The sequence below is a fragment of the Terrapene carolina genome, unplaced genomic scaffold, assembly GCF_002925995.2.
Source record: "Terrapene carolina triunguis isolate 2854851 unplaced genomic scaffold, T_m_triunguis-2.0 Scaffold136, whole genome shotgun sequence".
NCBI classification, from domain to species: domain Eukaryota; kingdom Metazoa; phylum Chordata; order Testudines; family Emydidae; genus Terrapene; species Terrapene triunguis.
Window position 1 is genome coordinate 11,743,166 of NW_020664487.1, and position 15,402 is coordinate 11,758,567.

A 15,402-nucleotide genomic window follows, 5' to 3' on the forward strand; every position below is an offset into this window, starting at 1 on the left:
AAGGTTTTGGGCAGTCAGGGTACAGGTAGGGGGTAGGGTCCTGGGGGGCAGTTAGGGTGGGGGGAGGGTCTCAGGAGGGGGCAGTCAGGGGACAAGAGGCAGGGAGGCTTAGGTAGGGGGTGGGGTTCTGGAGGGCAGTTAGGAGCAGGGGTCCCAGGAGGGGGCAATCAGGGAACAAGGAGTGGGGGGGGTGTTGGGAGTTCTGGGGAGGGGCTGTCAGGGGGCAGGGGTGGGGAGAGGGATCGGAGCAGTCAGGGGACAGGGAGCAGAGGGGTTTAGATGGGTTGGGAGTTCTGGGGGGGGCTGTCAGGGGGTGGGGAGTGGTAGGATGGGGCGTGGGAGTCCCAGGGGTCTGTCTGGGGGTGGGGGTGTGGATAAGGGTTGGGGCAGTCAGGGTACAGGTAGGGGGTAGGGTCCTAGGGGGCCAGTTAGGATGGGGGGAGGGTCTCAGGAGGGGGCAGTCAGAGAACAAGGAGCAGGGAGGCTTAGGTAGGGGGTGGAGTCCTGGGGGGCAGTTAGGGGCAGGGGTCCCAGGAGGGGGCAGTCAGGGGACAAGGAACGGAGGGAGGGTTGGGGTTCTGAGGGGGGCGGGAAGTGGGAGGGGCAGGGGCGGGGCTAGGGCGGGGCTCCTCCCGTCCTCTTTTTTGCTTGCTGAAATATGGTAACCCTAGCTTTAGATCTGTTTCACTCGCCTGGCCCCCATCACCGTCCTATGGGAGCACCTCACAGACTTTAATGTGTTTATTTGCACAGCACCCTGCAAAGCAGGGCAAGGCGACTGTCCCCATTGTACAGATGAGGAAGCGAGGTACAGAGAGATCTAAATGACTTGCCCAACGTCACACCGGAATGCTGCAAGCTCTTCGGGGCACGGGTTTCCTTGTCTGACTTTTGGCTCTGTGTTTGGCAACTGGCCATGCACATCTGGTAAATGTGCCATGTACATCTAAGGTGTCACAATAACAAGAATAAGCATTTTAATGCTGTGCATTAAGAATTAAGTATGTCAATCCTATTATTATTATTAATATTATTATTGCAGACTTAACCCCTGAACCAGCAAAACTCTTAAACACTTCATGCACAAGTAACCCCGTTGTGCCAGCTGGTGTCAATCAGCAAAGCTCTTTGATTGGAAGATTGATGCTGATCTATACCAGCTGAGAATCTGGCCCAGTGACTGCAATGGGCCTCCACACTTGCTTAAGTGCTTTGTTATGCAGGGGCTTTAATTCTCAGCATTTGCTTTCCTGTTTACATTACTTTCCCTTTGGCTTGCTCTTTGGGTATTAATGCATTTGAAAACACTATGCTGTTTATAGCAAGGAAGCGAAGAGCCACAAGTTGGTGCCACCTACTTAGCAACAATAGTTTGACTTGTGGTTTCTGAAAGGTCTTGTAGAGACAGATGGAAGCTATATTAATTCTGTTCTGGTTATGACTCACTGCAGTTAGGCCACTGATGAATGTGCAAATCATTTTTATTTGAGATGTTCTATTCTACTGGTATTATGCTTTGGAAAACTGCAACCCCTTTTATGAGAATGCTTTTTTACAGCTTATATAAGGCCCAGTTCTGAAAGGTAGAGCATTCCCTTATGCTGCACTGACTACCCGCTAGCTCCCATTTAAGTTATTGGGAGTTGGGGATGCAGACTGGAAACCTGATCAGAGATGAGAGCCAGAACTGGTTCAGATCTTGCCTGGAATTTACACACGCTATAACCTTAGAAAGATACACGCTGGACTGAGGCATTTCTGGAGTTCTTCTTATTTACCTTTGATACAGTGATGACAGGCAGTCATTTCGTAGACACTACTAGAGATGGATGAAGCAGTTCAGTAATAATGGAGCCAGCCCAATCAAGCCACAGTTCCTGAACTGAACTCAAACATTTATTCAGGTGCAAAAAAGTTCAAAAAGGTTGATATCCCCCTACCCTCCTCACTTCTCCTTTACTCCCTTTACTTCTCTGTGGATCGGCAACAGGTCCTGGGTTCTTCTTCCCTACCAAAGGGACTATATGTCCTCTCCTTTGCCAGCAGGCACCCCTGGCACCTCCTTTGAAGAACAGAAGATTCAGTAGCTCAGCCAGTCTTGGTTCTGTGCCTGGAGTCCTACTGAAATCAAATCTTGGGCCCACAGCCACTGGGTGGCCAGAACCAGAGAACGTGAATATGAAAGCAGCAGCAGCCACTGCTCACTTGGGTGCTAGGCCACACCAGAAACTCTCCCGAGGCAGAGGGGTAATTGTGCAGAAGAAGAACACTTCACTGGGCAATCCCATGTCAAGGCCTGCTCAAAGGTTGGAAGGAGAGAGCCAGGATGCTACTACAGTACAGCTCTGAGGAAAGTAGGTCTTACAGCAGGGTTACCAGCCCCTCCAGAAGTTCACATATGAGCACTGCACACATTTTTGGATTCAGAATGGAAACTTCCATTTAACACATAAGCTCTTGCTAGACTTATCATGAATCCTGATATACTGTGATAACCCAGTTTTGCTTGAGGGAGGAATGTGAAATTATCACACAATGTCATGAGCAATCTTACATGATCTCATAGTAATTCCAAAGATGTCTGCTTACTGTGCATTGCCATCACAATGCCTTTTAATGCGTGTGGGAAATGCATGATAAACCCATGCAGCTCAGGTTTATTGATCCGTTTACATGACTTTGTTTTACTTGCAGGTACACCTTTGAGTAGTAACTCTCCTTTCTGTATACGCTGAAGCACATTTTCTTGTTTAATAAACTGGTTAAAAAGCTACTTAATTCTATCTCAGTACGTTTAATAATTGCTGTAAATTACACTGAATATCAACAGTGTGATTAGATGTTTATAGCTTGTGTGTGACTAGTCTGTCTATGGAGTATAAGAGTCAGTTAATCATCAGTTTCATTTTTATTCACTCTGATTATATTACTAAGTATAATGGTTAGAATTTGTGTAAAATCTTATGCTGTAGCTATAAAGTAGCACTTTTAAGAGAGATGAATCAAAAGAGAAAATCTTGAATTTGAACCCCTTCAAAATGGAGGGTGCGGAGGTTGGATTTGAATACTCAGACTCACTTTCACAATTGGTTCCAGGTCACATCCAAAGGGTATGTGTCGTGGGCGTGGGTTTATTTTGTGGTTTGGATGCCATCCAAATCTCATGAGAACCTGCTCAAGGGACCAGAAAATCTCATAAGATCATCTGATCATCAGCTGGCAATATTTCAGTGTTGCTAAATCCACATCCTAGCCTTCCTTCTGCCTCAAACTTGAATCCAGTCCCAGCCTAAACCAAATACAGAGCTGAACACTGCAATGTTGGCTAATCTCTGCTTTTCCGTTTAGCAGTGGAAATTCCCACAAGGCCATGCATTCCCACCACCATGCCTACGGGCAAAAAAGAATGACTGGGATGCCTTTTGGAGCCAGCCAAAGCTACGCTTTTATTTGACAAAAATATGTTAAATAGTGAGCATTAGTGTTACATTTCAATTAATATGGCCAATTTCACAAAGCTGAAAATGGGGTAGGAATAAATGGTCAGTTTTCACAATGGAGAGAGGCAAGCAGCAAGGTCCTTTAAGGATCTGTATTGGGTCTTGTGTTGTTCAAAATGTTCATTAAATGATCTGAAAGAGGAAGTGAACCGGGAAGTGGCGAAGTTTGCAGATGATTCAAAATAATTCAAAATAGTTAAGTCCAAAACTGACTGCAAAGAGTTACAGGGGGATCTCACAAAACTGGGTGATGTGGCAACAAAACGGCAGATGAAATTCAGCATTGATAAATGCATAGTAATGCACACTGGAAAAAATAATCTCAACTAAAACTATATAGTGATGGATTCTAAATTAGCTATTACCTCTGGATAGTTCTTTGAAAACTTCAGCTTAACGGACAGCAGTGGTCAAAAAGGCAAAGAGACTGTTAAGAACTATTTGAAAAGGGATAGAAAATAAGACAGAAAATATCATAATGCCACTATATAAATCCATGGTGTGCTGACACCTTGAAATTGCGTCCTGTTTTGGTCATCCCATCTCAAAAAAGATTGGAATTGGAAAGGATCTGAGAAGGGCAACAAAGATGAACCAGGGTATGAAACAGCTTCCATCTGAGGAGAGACTAAAAAGATTAGGGCCGGTCCAGTTTAGAAAAGAGATGATTAAGGGGGGATGTGAGCGAGATCTATAAAAATCATGAATGGTGTGGAACAGAACAGAGAAATGTTATTTACCCTTTCCACAATACAAAACATCAGGAGTGACCCAGTTAAATTTATAGTCAGCAGGTTTAATACAAACACAAGGAAGTATTTTTCATACAACACACCATTAACCTGTGGAACTCACTGCCCTGCGATATTGTGATGGCCAAAAGTATAACTTGATCTGAAAAAGAACTAGATAAGTTCATGGAGGATAGATCCATCAATGGCTGTTCTTCTGTACACTCTCCTGGATGCTCTAGTACTGGACACAGTCAGAGACAGGATACTGGGCTAGATGGATCACAGGTCTGACCCATTATGGCAGTTTCCATGTTCTTAAAGATCATAGGATAGTTGTTGGAGTGTTGGATGCCATATTAATTTTGACACTGAGCCTTGAGAAATTCCGATTCAGTAAAGATGTGTTCCAAGAACATTCATATTATCTCTATTAATTCAACAGAGAGGTTTGTTGGTGGGTCACGTTAGACACTTCCAGTGATTGGGCATGCTGTCTCCACAGCAATCGCAGCCTCTGTCAGCCTGGGGAGAAGAGAGATGGGGACACAAAGTAGGTTCACCTGCATGACAGTGGTGCGATGCTACTCCAAGGGCCTTCCCACTCAGTGTATTTTAATGCCTCCCCCACTCCTTTAGAATTCCACACCTTCTCCGTCCCTCTGCAGTAAATCTTCTAAAGTGCTGCTTGTTTCTTCGCCTTGCATACATAAAAAGCAGGTAAAAATGGAAAGAGGTATCCCTGCTTACACTGTGAAACAACACGGCTGCCACTGAATGGTCTGCATATTTCAGGGTGTAGGAGCAGATGGGCAGGTATCTTCTTGGCGCTGCCTGAATCTCATAGGAAGGATCAGTTTGATGGCTATTTATTATTTGTATTACAGTAGCATCAAGGATCAGGGTCCTACCACACCAGGCCCCGTAGAAACCACTTCAAGTTGGAGTCCTGAGCTACTTTCATGTGACATTTCGCAGCTGCCACTGTGTGTGTGACATGTGACATCCGTGTGAGGGTGTGTGTGCACCTGAGTTCAGGTGAAATGAAGGCACAAGCTGAAGCTTTGCTGAAAATCTGAACAGAACCCGTCTGTGTCCTTGGTAAGTGCTTGGAAGTTCTGGTTATGGCAAGAACTGGAAGTAGAGTATCTGGAGTACCAGGAATTTAACAGTGCCCCCTTACTACCACACTAGGGCACTGGTGCAAGCACTGACACCGGGGGCAAAGTCCCACATCAGACTTCTGCTGCATGGAGAACATAAAGTTTCAGCGCATTTTCTGAAAGCCTGCTACCTAAAAATTCAGCATAACATGGCCACCTGGACAGAATGTTAAATTTCACCCACCCTCCTCGACATATACCGCAGCAGTCCCTGCTGAGTTCACTGCGCAGATACTGTTTCAGAATGGAAATCACAACTTAATTATATTTTGGGGTGGGTGAGGGATTTGACAGGAGATTTCGTTCTGAGACCGATCAGGTCTCACTTGGGTTAGAAATCAGGATATTAACGTTGCTCATTTTAATTTTCTCTCTGAGTCAGATTCCCACTGTTTGAATTTGAGCTCAGTTTGTTCTGTTCATTATGATGGAATGTGCATGAATTTGACATTAAACTGATTATCTCGGAAAACAGTAGCAATCATTCCCCCTTTTCCTGTGTACACTTGAGATTATATCTTTGTGGCTGACATAAAAATACAGAGCAGGAATAATAAGGCAGAGAGAAAACAAAACATTTATTTCAAATGTAATGGATGGGGTTCTTAAGAAATGGGCAAATTCTGCCCTTGTTTACATGGCTACAAACCATACTTCAGCAGTTTTACATGGGAGTGACTGGGGGTTGAATGTGGCTCTGTGGTTTCTGACTAGGAAGAGAATCTTTCCTTTCCAATCACAATCACCAACAACCTGGCATCTGGACTTCACAATGATCATGATTTAATATGTGGCAATTCTGGCCCTAACTCTTGACCTGTCCTCCATGTACATGACCACACAAACACATTTATGCACAGTCTCCCACACCCGCATGCACCCTTGCCTGTCCATATTTAAACATTCCCTATTTCACACCAGCACTGTGCCCCTAACAATTGCCACTTCTGTCCCCTCACACAGCGCCCCTACACATTTAGGCCCCAATCCTGCAACTGAATCTGTTTGGATGGATGCCCATGCCTGGCACTTTTACACAAATGGCACTTTGGGGGTTTGTTGCCTAAAGTTAAGACTCTTGCCTAGGTTGTGAGAGGTCCTGGGTTCAAATGCTGCCCAAGTCCTCTCGGTAAATGTGAAAGTGAGGATCTCTTTATGTCCTTCTAAAAAGGTGCTGTAGTTCAACTGGAAGTTATGATGCAGGCATCAGTGAGTGACATTCTCTGGCCGGTGTTATGCAGGAGGTCAGACTAGATTATCATAATGGTCCCTTCTGGCCTTAAAACCTATGAAGTCCCAAAGGTCTCTGACTGTCATAAGGGCACACACCTGCAAGGATCTAATGGCAGGACTGGGGCCTGACATGGATTTGCAAGTCAGCTCACGTATACAGGGAATCAGGCAAGAAGAGAATTTCCTACAGAAGTGGAATAACCACCTTTCTGTAGCATTGTTACGCCAAGCATGGAATTCTAGAGCAGGGATACAGTTCTCTATTCAACTTTACAGGCTTTTAGAGTTAATTTCTTTAGACTCCTGTTTAAATTCCGTCGAACTCTATTGGTATCATCTCTATCCCATTATTTTCCAAAAGGGTAAAATATATTAAGACATGATTAACATTTGCAATCAGTGAACTGATAGTTCCCTTAATGTGACAACTCTTATGGACACGCGCAGCACCTTCGACGCACTTCATGTTAACAAAATAGCATGTGGTGACAATAACAAACTGTACTGCACAAGCCTTTTTCTCGGTGACTAAACTGCCTTTCCAAAGGAAGGAACATTCATTTGGATAACCCATCAACAGCAGACAACCCCCAATTACATTTTTTTCCACTTGCATTTTCCTCCAAAACTATATTAAAAAAAACCATCCCTAAAATATGGTTGGAAACCTGAATGGAAATAAGGTGCCGTACGATTTATTACGAAATTTCTTCTACTCTGACAGTCTGGTACCCTGAGAGAGACAATAATAGCTCTGACAAGACATGAGTGAAAAATGGATTGGAGCCACATCGCTGCTTTGCTACATGACTGGTTATTGAGGGAGGCTGTCAGAACTGCACCAGCGTTCTCATGGAGAGCTCTCTCAAAGGCTGCGTAGGACACCAGAAAAATGGAAAGGACGGGGATGTTTGGATTAGTCACTGCTAGGTGGGAATAAACAGGGAAAGGCGACACGGCTCTCTCTGTGCCACATCACTTATCTGTAGGGGAGGAAGAGGAGAGAAATCTCTTCTGCACTTTGACTGCGGCACAAGGAATGTTCACATTTCTCTACGCAAGTCCCCCGTTCCTCTGCACCCATTTTTCGGGATCTACTTAAAAGTTTTCTGCAGACCCATCAGCCCCACACATGAGGTCTCTGTCATGCTGGCAATAACTGCTACTTTCAAGCAGTCTAACTCAAAGCTGAGATGGAGATTGGAAGGTCTGTGAGGCAGGGTCTGTTTGCACCGTGCCTAGCACGTTGGGGTGCTGAGCCCTCACTGGGGGCCCCTAGGTGTTACTGCAATACAAATAATAATAGCAACATAAGCTTCCCTATTTCTGTACCACGTGACATGCTATTACAAGAGAGCAGCTCCTAAACGGTGACCCGCTCTACAAGGCCCATGCATGAAACGACCACACTGCAGAGCTCTTCCCCTCGCAATTCTTCCATACCTCCCACCTTCCAGAAGAAGAGGGGCTCCCACACGTCAGTACATCCCTCTACATCCCATTACTGAAGTTCAGTTGCAGTTTATGAATAATACACACTTCACGTACAGCTGTGTCGGCGGGTTAAAAGGGGACACTTACACAAGAGGGGGCTGACTTGGGAGATTGTTCAGTCAAAGGGATGGCTATGGGAAGGGGACACAAGCAGGTGGTTACACTTTGATTTCACAGTCCATATAACACACCTGCCATTGCAGTGCACACTGTGACACTCTACCTTGCACTTGTAGGCTCTTGGCACAGTTATCACCCAAAAAGATGCTCGACGTGTTAGCCTTGTGTAACCCACACACCTCCGGGGTTACCATCTAGTGGCACCGAGACCACTTAGAGATTAATGAGTCTGCTCTACAGCCTTAGCTAAGGAGCATAGGGCTTTTAGCTCAAGCAGTAGAGGCTCATACACTAAGCTCCAAAGGTCCCAGGTTTGATCCTGCTTGCCAATGACTGTGGTCTGTCAGTGTTATACCTGTAAATCAAGAACTTTAGAACCTCTTGCCCCATGAACATCATACAGATAAAGAGAGACTCGTTCCTCAACTCATGCTCTTACAAAGGACATTTTTTTCAGTTTGACTCTTATCATTGTCAGCCCACTATACGCAAAGGCATCTACACCACGATAGCACTGATTCCAAGGCAGAGGAGGAGTACAACACAATACGCTCCACAGCACCTTTCACACAGAATGCTCCAGGGCAGATTAAAGCTGACTCCTGGCTGATAGAGGTAAAGCAAGTTACACTGTGTCATGCAGAGATGTTACAGAGTAGGAATGCACAAGGAAGAGATGACAAGACTAAAGAAGAGGCATCATTCTGGGGAGTTTGAAAGGCTCCAGAACTAAGATCTGATGGTTTTACTGCACAAAGCGTTGGAGTTACAGGCAAGACAGTTTTGAAACTGCGAAATGGAAACAGTTCCATCAATAAGAGGTTTGATTGCTGGATGGAGAATCTCAGAGTGGAGAGAGAAGAATTGGGGATAGAAAGAGAAGAAGTCAGATTTGTGGTAGAAAAAGGGGAGAGAAAGATGTGGAGATTGAATACTAGGAAGACACTGTCAACTTGGATCCTGAAACAAGCAGGGAGTCTGTAGGGATTTCTGATTATGACGGTTATGTGCTCTTGCTTTTGGAAGTGGAGGAGAAGACAACAGGTCAGATTCTCCACTCACTTCCTCCTGAGTTACAGTGGTACAATGCCACCGTAACCTACACTGGAGTAAAGCAGGCTAAGTGAAAGGAGAACCAGGTCTGGTGTATTTTGGACTAATCTATAACTACGTTGCCACCAAGAAATGATCAGGATGATTCTTAGTGCCGACGCTATTTCGGAGGGGAAAGTCAGCAGATTTTCAGTTAGAAAATGTGGCACACAGAGAGGCCAGAGAGGGAGCTTGGGCCAAGCCTTAAGTTCTTGACAGGATAAGTAGACTAGAATAACAGAGGAGGTGAAGGGGTGACATGATAGTTGACAGGGCTCTTTCACCAGTGAGTGGAATATCGGTTTGGACATACAGAGCTGGAAGAAGTCATGACAGAACAAGTCTTTACTGGCAGAAAATGAAGACATGGTTATATCTGCAGAGGGGGATGCGTTAGTGCAGATGGGATGCCTCAGACTGATCCCAAACCAGAGACTCACAGGAAGACAGAAGAGAGAAAAGAAAGGGACTAGTAGGACTGGCAGGTACACAACTCAAATGGTGGACCGATGTCCATTGCTAATCGCAATAAAGGGACAAGCATGGAGACAGAATTGAAACGAAGTGAGCAAGGCACCTGGTTTGAGAAGGATGTGATGCGATGATTGGCAGCAGAACTGAGATTAAAGAGAGCACATGAGCTACAATTAGGCTTGGCAGAATTCAATTTGTAAGTGTTAATAATTCCAATGGATAATACCAATGTTTATTTTAAAGCATTTTTTTCTGATTTTATCTATTTAAATTTTCACAGTTATGCAAAATTAGGGGGTTTAAACATTTTGAATTATGTATCTAATTGAATTTTTACTGTTGCAGGAAATTATGGGGGTTGAGCAACAGAGGGGTCAGACAGTAATTATTTAATGATAGTAAAGCCCTGAGACTCAAAAAGTTAAAACTTTATTACCATTAATACACAAGTTGCCAACTTCACATGTCAAAATATAAAATGTAAATATCCTTAAATCGAACTCTAATAAGTTCTCAAGCAGACTTTACTTACTTTGCCTATTTGTGAATTTCGATTATTACTGATTGAAATAATTTTCATCCGTTTCTGTGTATATGGTGAAATCCTTTATTGACATTTATTGATAAAAATCCAACCCTTCCAAGCCTAACTCTAATCAAACGAGAGAGGCGATCCTCTGACCACAGCAGCTGCACTATGACAAGGACCAATCCCAGACTGCAGATTGGCAAGGGGCTGTTTTGGTGAGACAGATGAACACATAAAAAGAGGGTGACCATATTTCCCTATGTTGAATACGGGACACCGGGTAAAATTACTCGTATTCAAGCGAATGCAATGGCAAACAATCAGAACTATGCAGTACAAACGTTGAAATTAACATCAAGTTGACTGAGCCCCCGTTAAAAAGAAATACTGCGTAGCTGGATTCTTTTTATTTACCTCCTTATCTTTAAGACTTGAGGGTTCACACAGGGAGGGGTGACACACACACCCCTACTCCCCTACTCACACAGGGAGAGGTGACACACACATGTACACCTCTCTCACACGGGGTGTGGAGGGGGGTGACCGACCAACTGACCCCACCCTCCCTGCCTGGCGCTCTCTGCCCCCCATGCCTGGCTGGGACCCTGGGACGGAACCGCCCCTCCTGGTACCTGGCGCTGCGTCTCCCGCACCCCCCCCCCCGGATTCCTGCCTGAGTTCACACCAGAATGTGGCCAGCAGCAGCCTTTTAGCACTGAGCGGGAGGGAAGGGACGGGAGCTGCTTCCAGCTGCAGGGCGGGGGAGGGAGGGAAGGGGATGAACCTGGCCTGTGTCTTTGCAGAGCTCATCTCTTCTTTTCCCTCCTCCTCTCTCCGTGGCTGGAAGCAGCTGATCCCTTCCTGCCTGCACAGGCTGTTGCTAGCCACAGACATAACCCAACTGCCTCCTGTCTCCTCCCCCCACCCCCCCGGCTACAGCGCAGGCAGGAAGGGGTTAAGCCCTAAGGATGCATTGTGCACCAGGGCCCAGGGAACCTGACTGCAGGGGCTTCAGCGAACCGGCCAGAGAGGTGGCTCAGCAGGGGAGGGTGCCTAGGGGATGGAGCAGCCCCACACTCCCTGGGAGCAGGACCCAGGGTTGGGGGGGAGGGGTGAAGAGGTTGCTAAGCCCCTGCCCGGGGGCTGCTGTGGAGCCTACAGGTTCAGGGCATGACCAGGCTGGAAATGGCTCCCCACTTCCCCACTCCAGAGCTTAGCTGAGGGGTGGGGAGGCGTCCCCGTGCCAGCGCTGTGCGGGGCTTTGGCACATGCAGGGCTCGGCTCCTCCTGGCCAGCGCCCCGAGCTGGAGGATCTTGGGTTTTCCCGGGGCGCCGGCCCAGCCAGAGGCAGTGGGGGAAGGAAGGAGCTGCCGGCCAGGGTGCTGGTGAGCTGAGCGCCCCGACCAGGGGCTGGTTCTCCCCACAGCGCTGGGAGTGGGACGTGCCCTGCCAGTGGGGATATGGAGGAGCAGCGGGGCTGGGGGGGGGGTGAAGGGGCAAAGCAGGGAGAGGACAGTGAGGGGGAGCACATAAAGGGCGGATAGGTGGCCAACAGAGACAACATGTAGCTGGCTGCTGCCTGGCCCCTGCCTGCATTCACCAGCCACCACAGCTTGCAGCGTGCAGCCAGTGCCGGCCGGAAACGGGACCGGGGGCAGGGCCCTGCCGGTCGAGAGCTGGCATGCAGTGAGGGGCTGCACTGACAGACCAGCCTGGGGAGCCTCTGGCCCCACACGCTGCAGCTTTGCCCCGCTGCCAGCCTTGCACACCCACCCCCATCGTCGGCCACTGGACCTTCCCCCCTCACTGCTGATGAGAAGGCGGCTGGTGAGCAGGGGTCTGGCCAGCAGCAGGACCCCCCAGTACTGATGGTGGGGACGGACAGAAAATATGGGACAGTTTGCCCATTTTTAGGAAAAAATCGGGACACCTGCAGAAGGGCTTAAGAACGGGATGTCTGGTCACCCTACATAAAAAAAGATGCTTAAAAAGGGAACAGTGAAGGCAAGATAGTAGCCGGGGGAGAGAGAGATTCTGGTGTGGGGGGAGTCGATTTTTTTTTTTTTAGAAAAGCGGTGAATGCGACAGCTGCTTGGGGGCTATGGGGAAGGACACCAAAGAACAGAATGTGGTTAATTATAAAGGAAACACAACTTATACAAATACAGTTAAACAACATTGCTAAGACTTGGTCAAAAAGTGTGAGAGGGGACATCCCTTCCAAATCCACAGGAATGCCGTTTCAGTCAATGAGTACCTTTTATAAACAGGCTGCCTAATAATGACCTTACAGGCAGTCTCAAGGAGTTGTGTTAATTTCAGACATGATGTTCTTGCCTAGCAGCCTTTGTAACAAGAGGTCCCATGGTTCTTCGAAGGTGTTAACTCCCAAGGTGGTTTTGTAATCCCCATTTGTACTGATACTTTTATCCACAGAAAAGAAAATGTGGAATATGGTATCCAACTCCACGGGTAGGTGTTAACCAAAGGCAGAACAATCAGGATTGCACAATCAGGACTTAAAAATATTGCTGGGGTGGGAATCTCTTAACGTTGTCCTGCCAGACTTGGGAGGAAGCTGCAGAAGGTGACCACTTTGGAGCCATATCCCGATTTTCTCAGTTTAAGATGCCATTTTCATTCTGGAACAAAACTGACTGAGCTGACAGAGGAAAGATGCCCTTCCTCCCCTCATGAACCCAAGACATCCTGCTTGCAAAAGCATTGCTTGCACTCTACATGGACGTGAGGCAGGGCTGCCCAGAGGGGGGGGGGCAAGTGGGGCAATTTTCCCCAGGGCCCGGGCCCCACAGAGGCCCCCCACGAGAATATAGTATTCTATAGTATTGCAACTTTTTTTTATGAAAGGGGCCCCCAAAATTGCTTTGCCCCAGGCCCCCTGAATCCTCTGGGCAGCCCTGAGGTGAGGGCAAGTCAACCTCTGCATTATCTGAAGGGATTCACATCTCATGCACTGGAGAGAGAACAGCTGAGACTGTGTGGTGGATGGGGCAGGTTGGTTCTGGCTGCAAACTCCCTCACGCTGCAAAGCAAAACCCTCCTAATTAGCACCACAAAAGCCATACTGCCCCTCTCCCTTCTCTGTGAGGGATGGAAAGAGGTATAAATGGCAACCTGCTTGGACCAAACACATGTAAAGGAAGTTTCTGTGATGGGGGTGCCCTTTATAAGACTGCATCTATCCTTTGCTTCAATGAATTAACTGCAAACAATTATATTAACAAGTCAAAACCATTGATGACAAGTGGGTGTAATGGGACAGCAACACACACTCATGGTTACTGACCTACTCTCTCCTTCAAAAGGTTATGGGGAATGTATCTGAAGAGTAAGGGAACTCAGTCCAACCTTCTTGATCTCCTAGAGCACTGTAGTGACCCATCACTAATTAGAGATCTTCACGCCCTCCCCACCTGGTCTTACTTAGGCAAAACTCAAAGTAAAGTCAATGGGAATTTTGCCTGAATAAGGACCAAATAAGAACCAAAGTCTTACGTCTCTTGTCACATCATCTTTACATGGAAACAACTCCATGGATTTTAGTGGGATTACGTCTGATTTACACTGGTTGAAACGAGAGGTGAATCAGACCCTGAGGGCCGAATCTTGTCCTCTGTTTACATCAGTATTTATCTGGCGGATTTTTGTTGTAAAACAAGGAGCAGAATTTGGCACCAAGTACAGCCCTCAGGATTCAGAGTACAGCCCTTAGGATTCGGCCCACAGTTAGCCATCAAAATAATTTAACTAGAGGCAAAACAGGGCAGCTTGGGAAGCTTAGTAGACCCAATAATTCCATACAATCATTTTTCCTGGAAAAAGCTCAACGGGAAACCTTTTTAAATGTGCCAAGATTTCACATTGCAATAGGTGCTGTATTTTGTTTAGCATTACTCCATTGCTACACGTTTCCGATAATGTTTCCCTCCCAGAGCTCTGAACAGCTCACATAAGTCAGGCACTCATTCTAGGTATTAAGATCACTCACAATTATTTTGTTCCAAGTGCGCAGGTTTGTCTTAAGCGTGTGTTCTGAAGTATCTTGTTACTTCCACAAATACAATGAAATTGCTTTATACCTGGGACAATGTGGCTTAACAGACTATACAGCCATATAACTGCCCATTTTTACTGCTAGCAATGAGGCCTGATGGCTCACCAGCTGATGGCTCTAGCTGTTGACCGTAGGACAAAAGTTTTTTAAAATTCCTAACTTTTTCGGAAATTATATTCTTGAAAATGCATGTGTAAAAATAAGGAAAACAACCAACCAACCAACCCCCCACCCCCAACAACAAAAAACCCTTCCCAGTTAATGGACACTGGAATACACTGCACTCCAACTGCGTTTCATTCTGTGATGTAACGTTCGTATCACAGGGAATAAGGTCCGGCACAATTTGAGGTTTGGGGAGAAGGAAGGGGGAATAAATTTCAGACTACTTAAAAATAATCATAAAAGTTGTAGATAGGAAAAACAGTTTATAATTACCTCTGTTGAGGGAAGCTGAACTGTTTATATCTCCGGTAATAAAGGAAGACTCGGACTGCTTTCGAACTGTGTCATTCCACATTCTACGGATCCGGCTCTGAAGAGGAATTGAACCACATAGGTAATGAATTTTTAGCAGCTGCAGATAGATTTCTTTCTGCCTCACTAAAGATGGCTTACTGGCATGTCTAGAGGATGAGACATCTTCCTATCCAGTTGTAAGTAAGCAGTTTCTGATTGGCTATCACCCGCCTATTGCATACCAGCAGGGCCAGTGCTACCATTAAGGCAAACTAGGCGGTTGCCTAGGGTGTCAAAATTTGGGGGCGCCAAAAAGCGGTGCCCCCAATTTTTTATTTACACTGTTCCTCCCCGAGCATGCCGTCGCTGCTCCACTTCTCCCGCCTCCCAGGCTTGCGGCGCCAATCAGCTGTTTGGTGCCACAAGCCTGGGAAGGGAGGAGAATTGGAGCGGGGGCGGCGTGCTCGGGGAGGAGGTGGACCAGAGGTGAGCTGGGGTGGGGAGCTGCCATACGGCTCCCCGAGGGGGGGAA

The 15,402-nt window shown here is 46.6% G+C and overlaps 1 protein-coding gene across 11 annotated transcripts in view; it reads right to left on the reverse strand.

Moving 5' to 3' along the window:
• Window positions 1–15,402, reverse strand: part of ADGRL3 (adhesion G protein-coupled receptor L3) — a 518,922-nt gene that overhangs the window by 56,551 nt on the left and 446,969 nt on the right. For 9 of the 11 annotated variants that reach the window (XM_029911933.1, XM_029911932.1, XM_029911929.1 and 6 more), the window contains one exon: window positions 14,850–14,946. In XM_029911933.1, coding sequence (XP_029767793.1) covers window positions 14,850–14,946 — 97 coding nt within the window. Of the gene's footprint in view, window positions 1–4,676; window positions 4,757–12,893; window positions 12,979–14,849; window positions 14,947–15,402 lie in introns of those variants that run through there. The other 2 variants (XM_029911935.1, XM_029911936.1) reach the window with 2 other exon arrangements.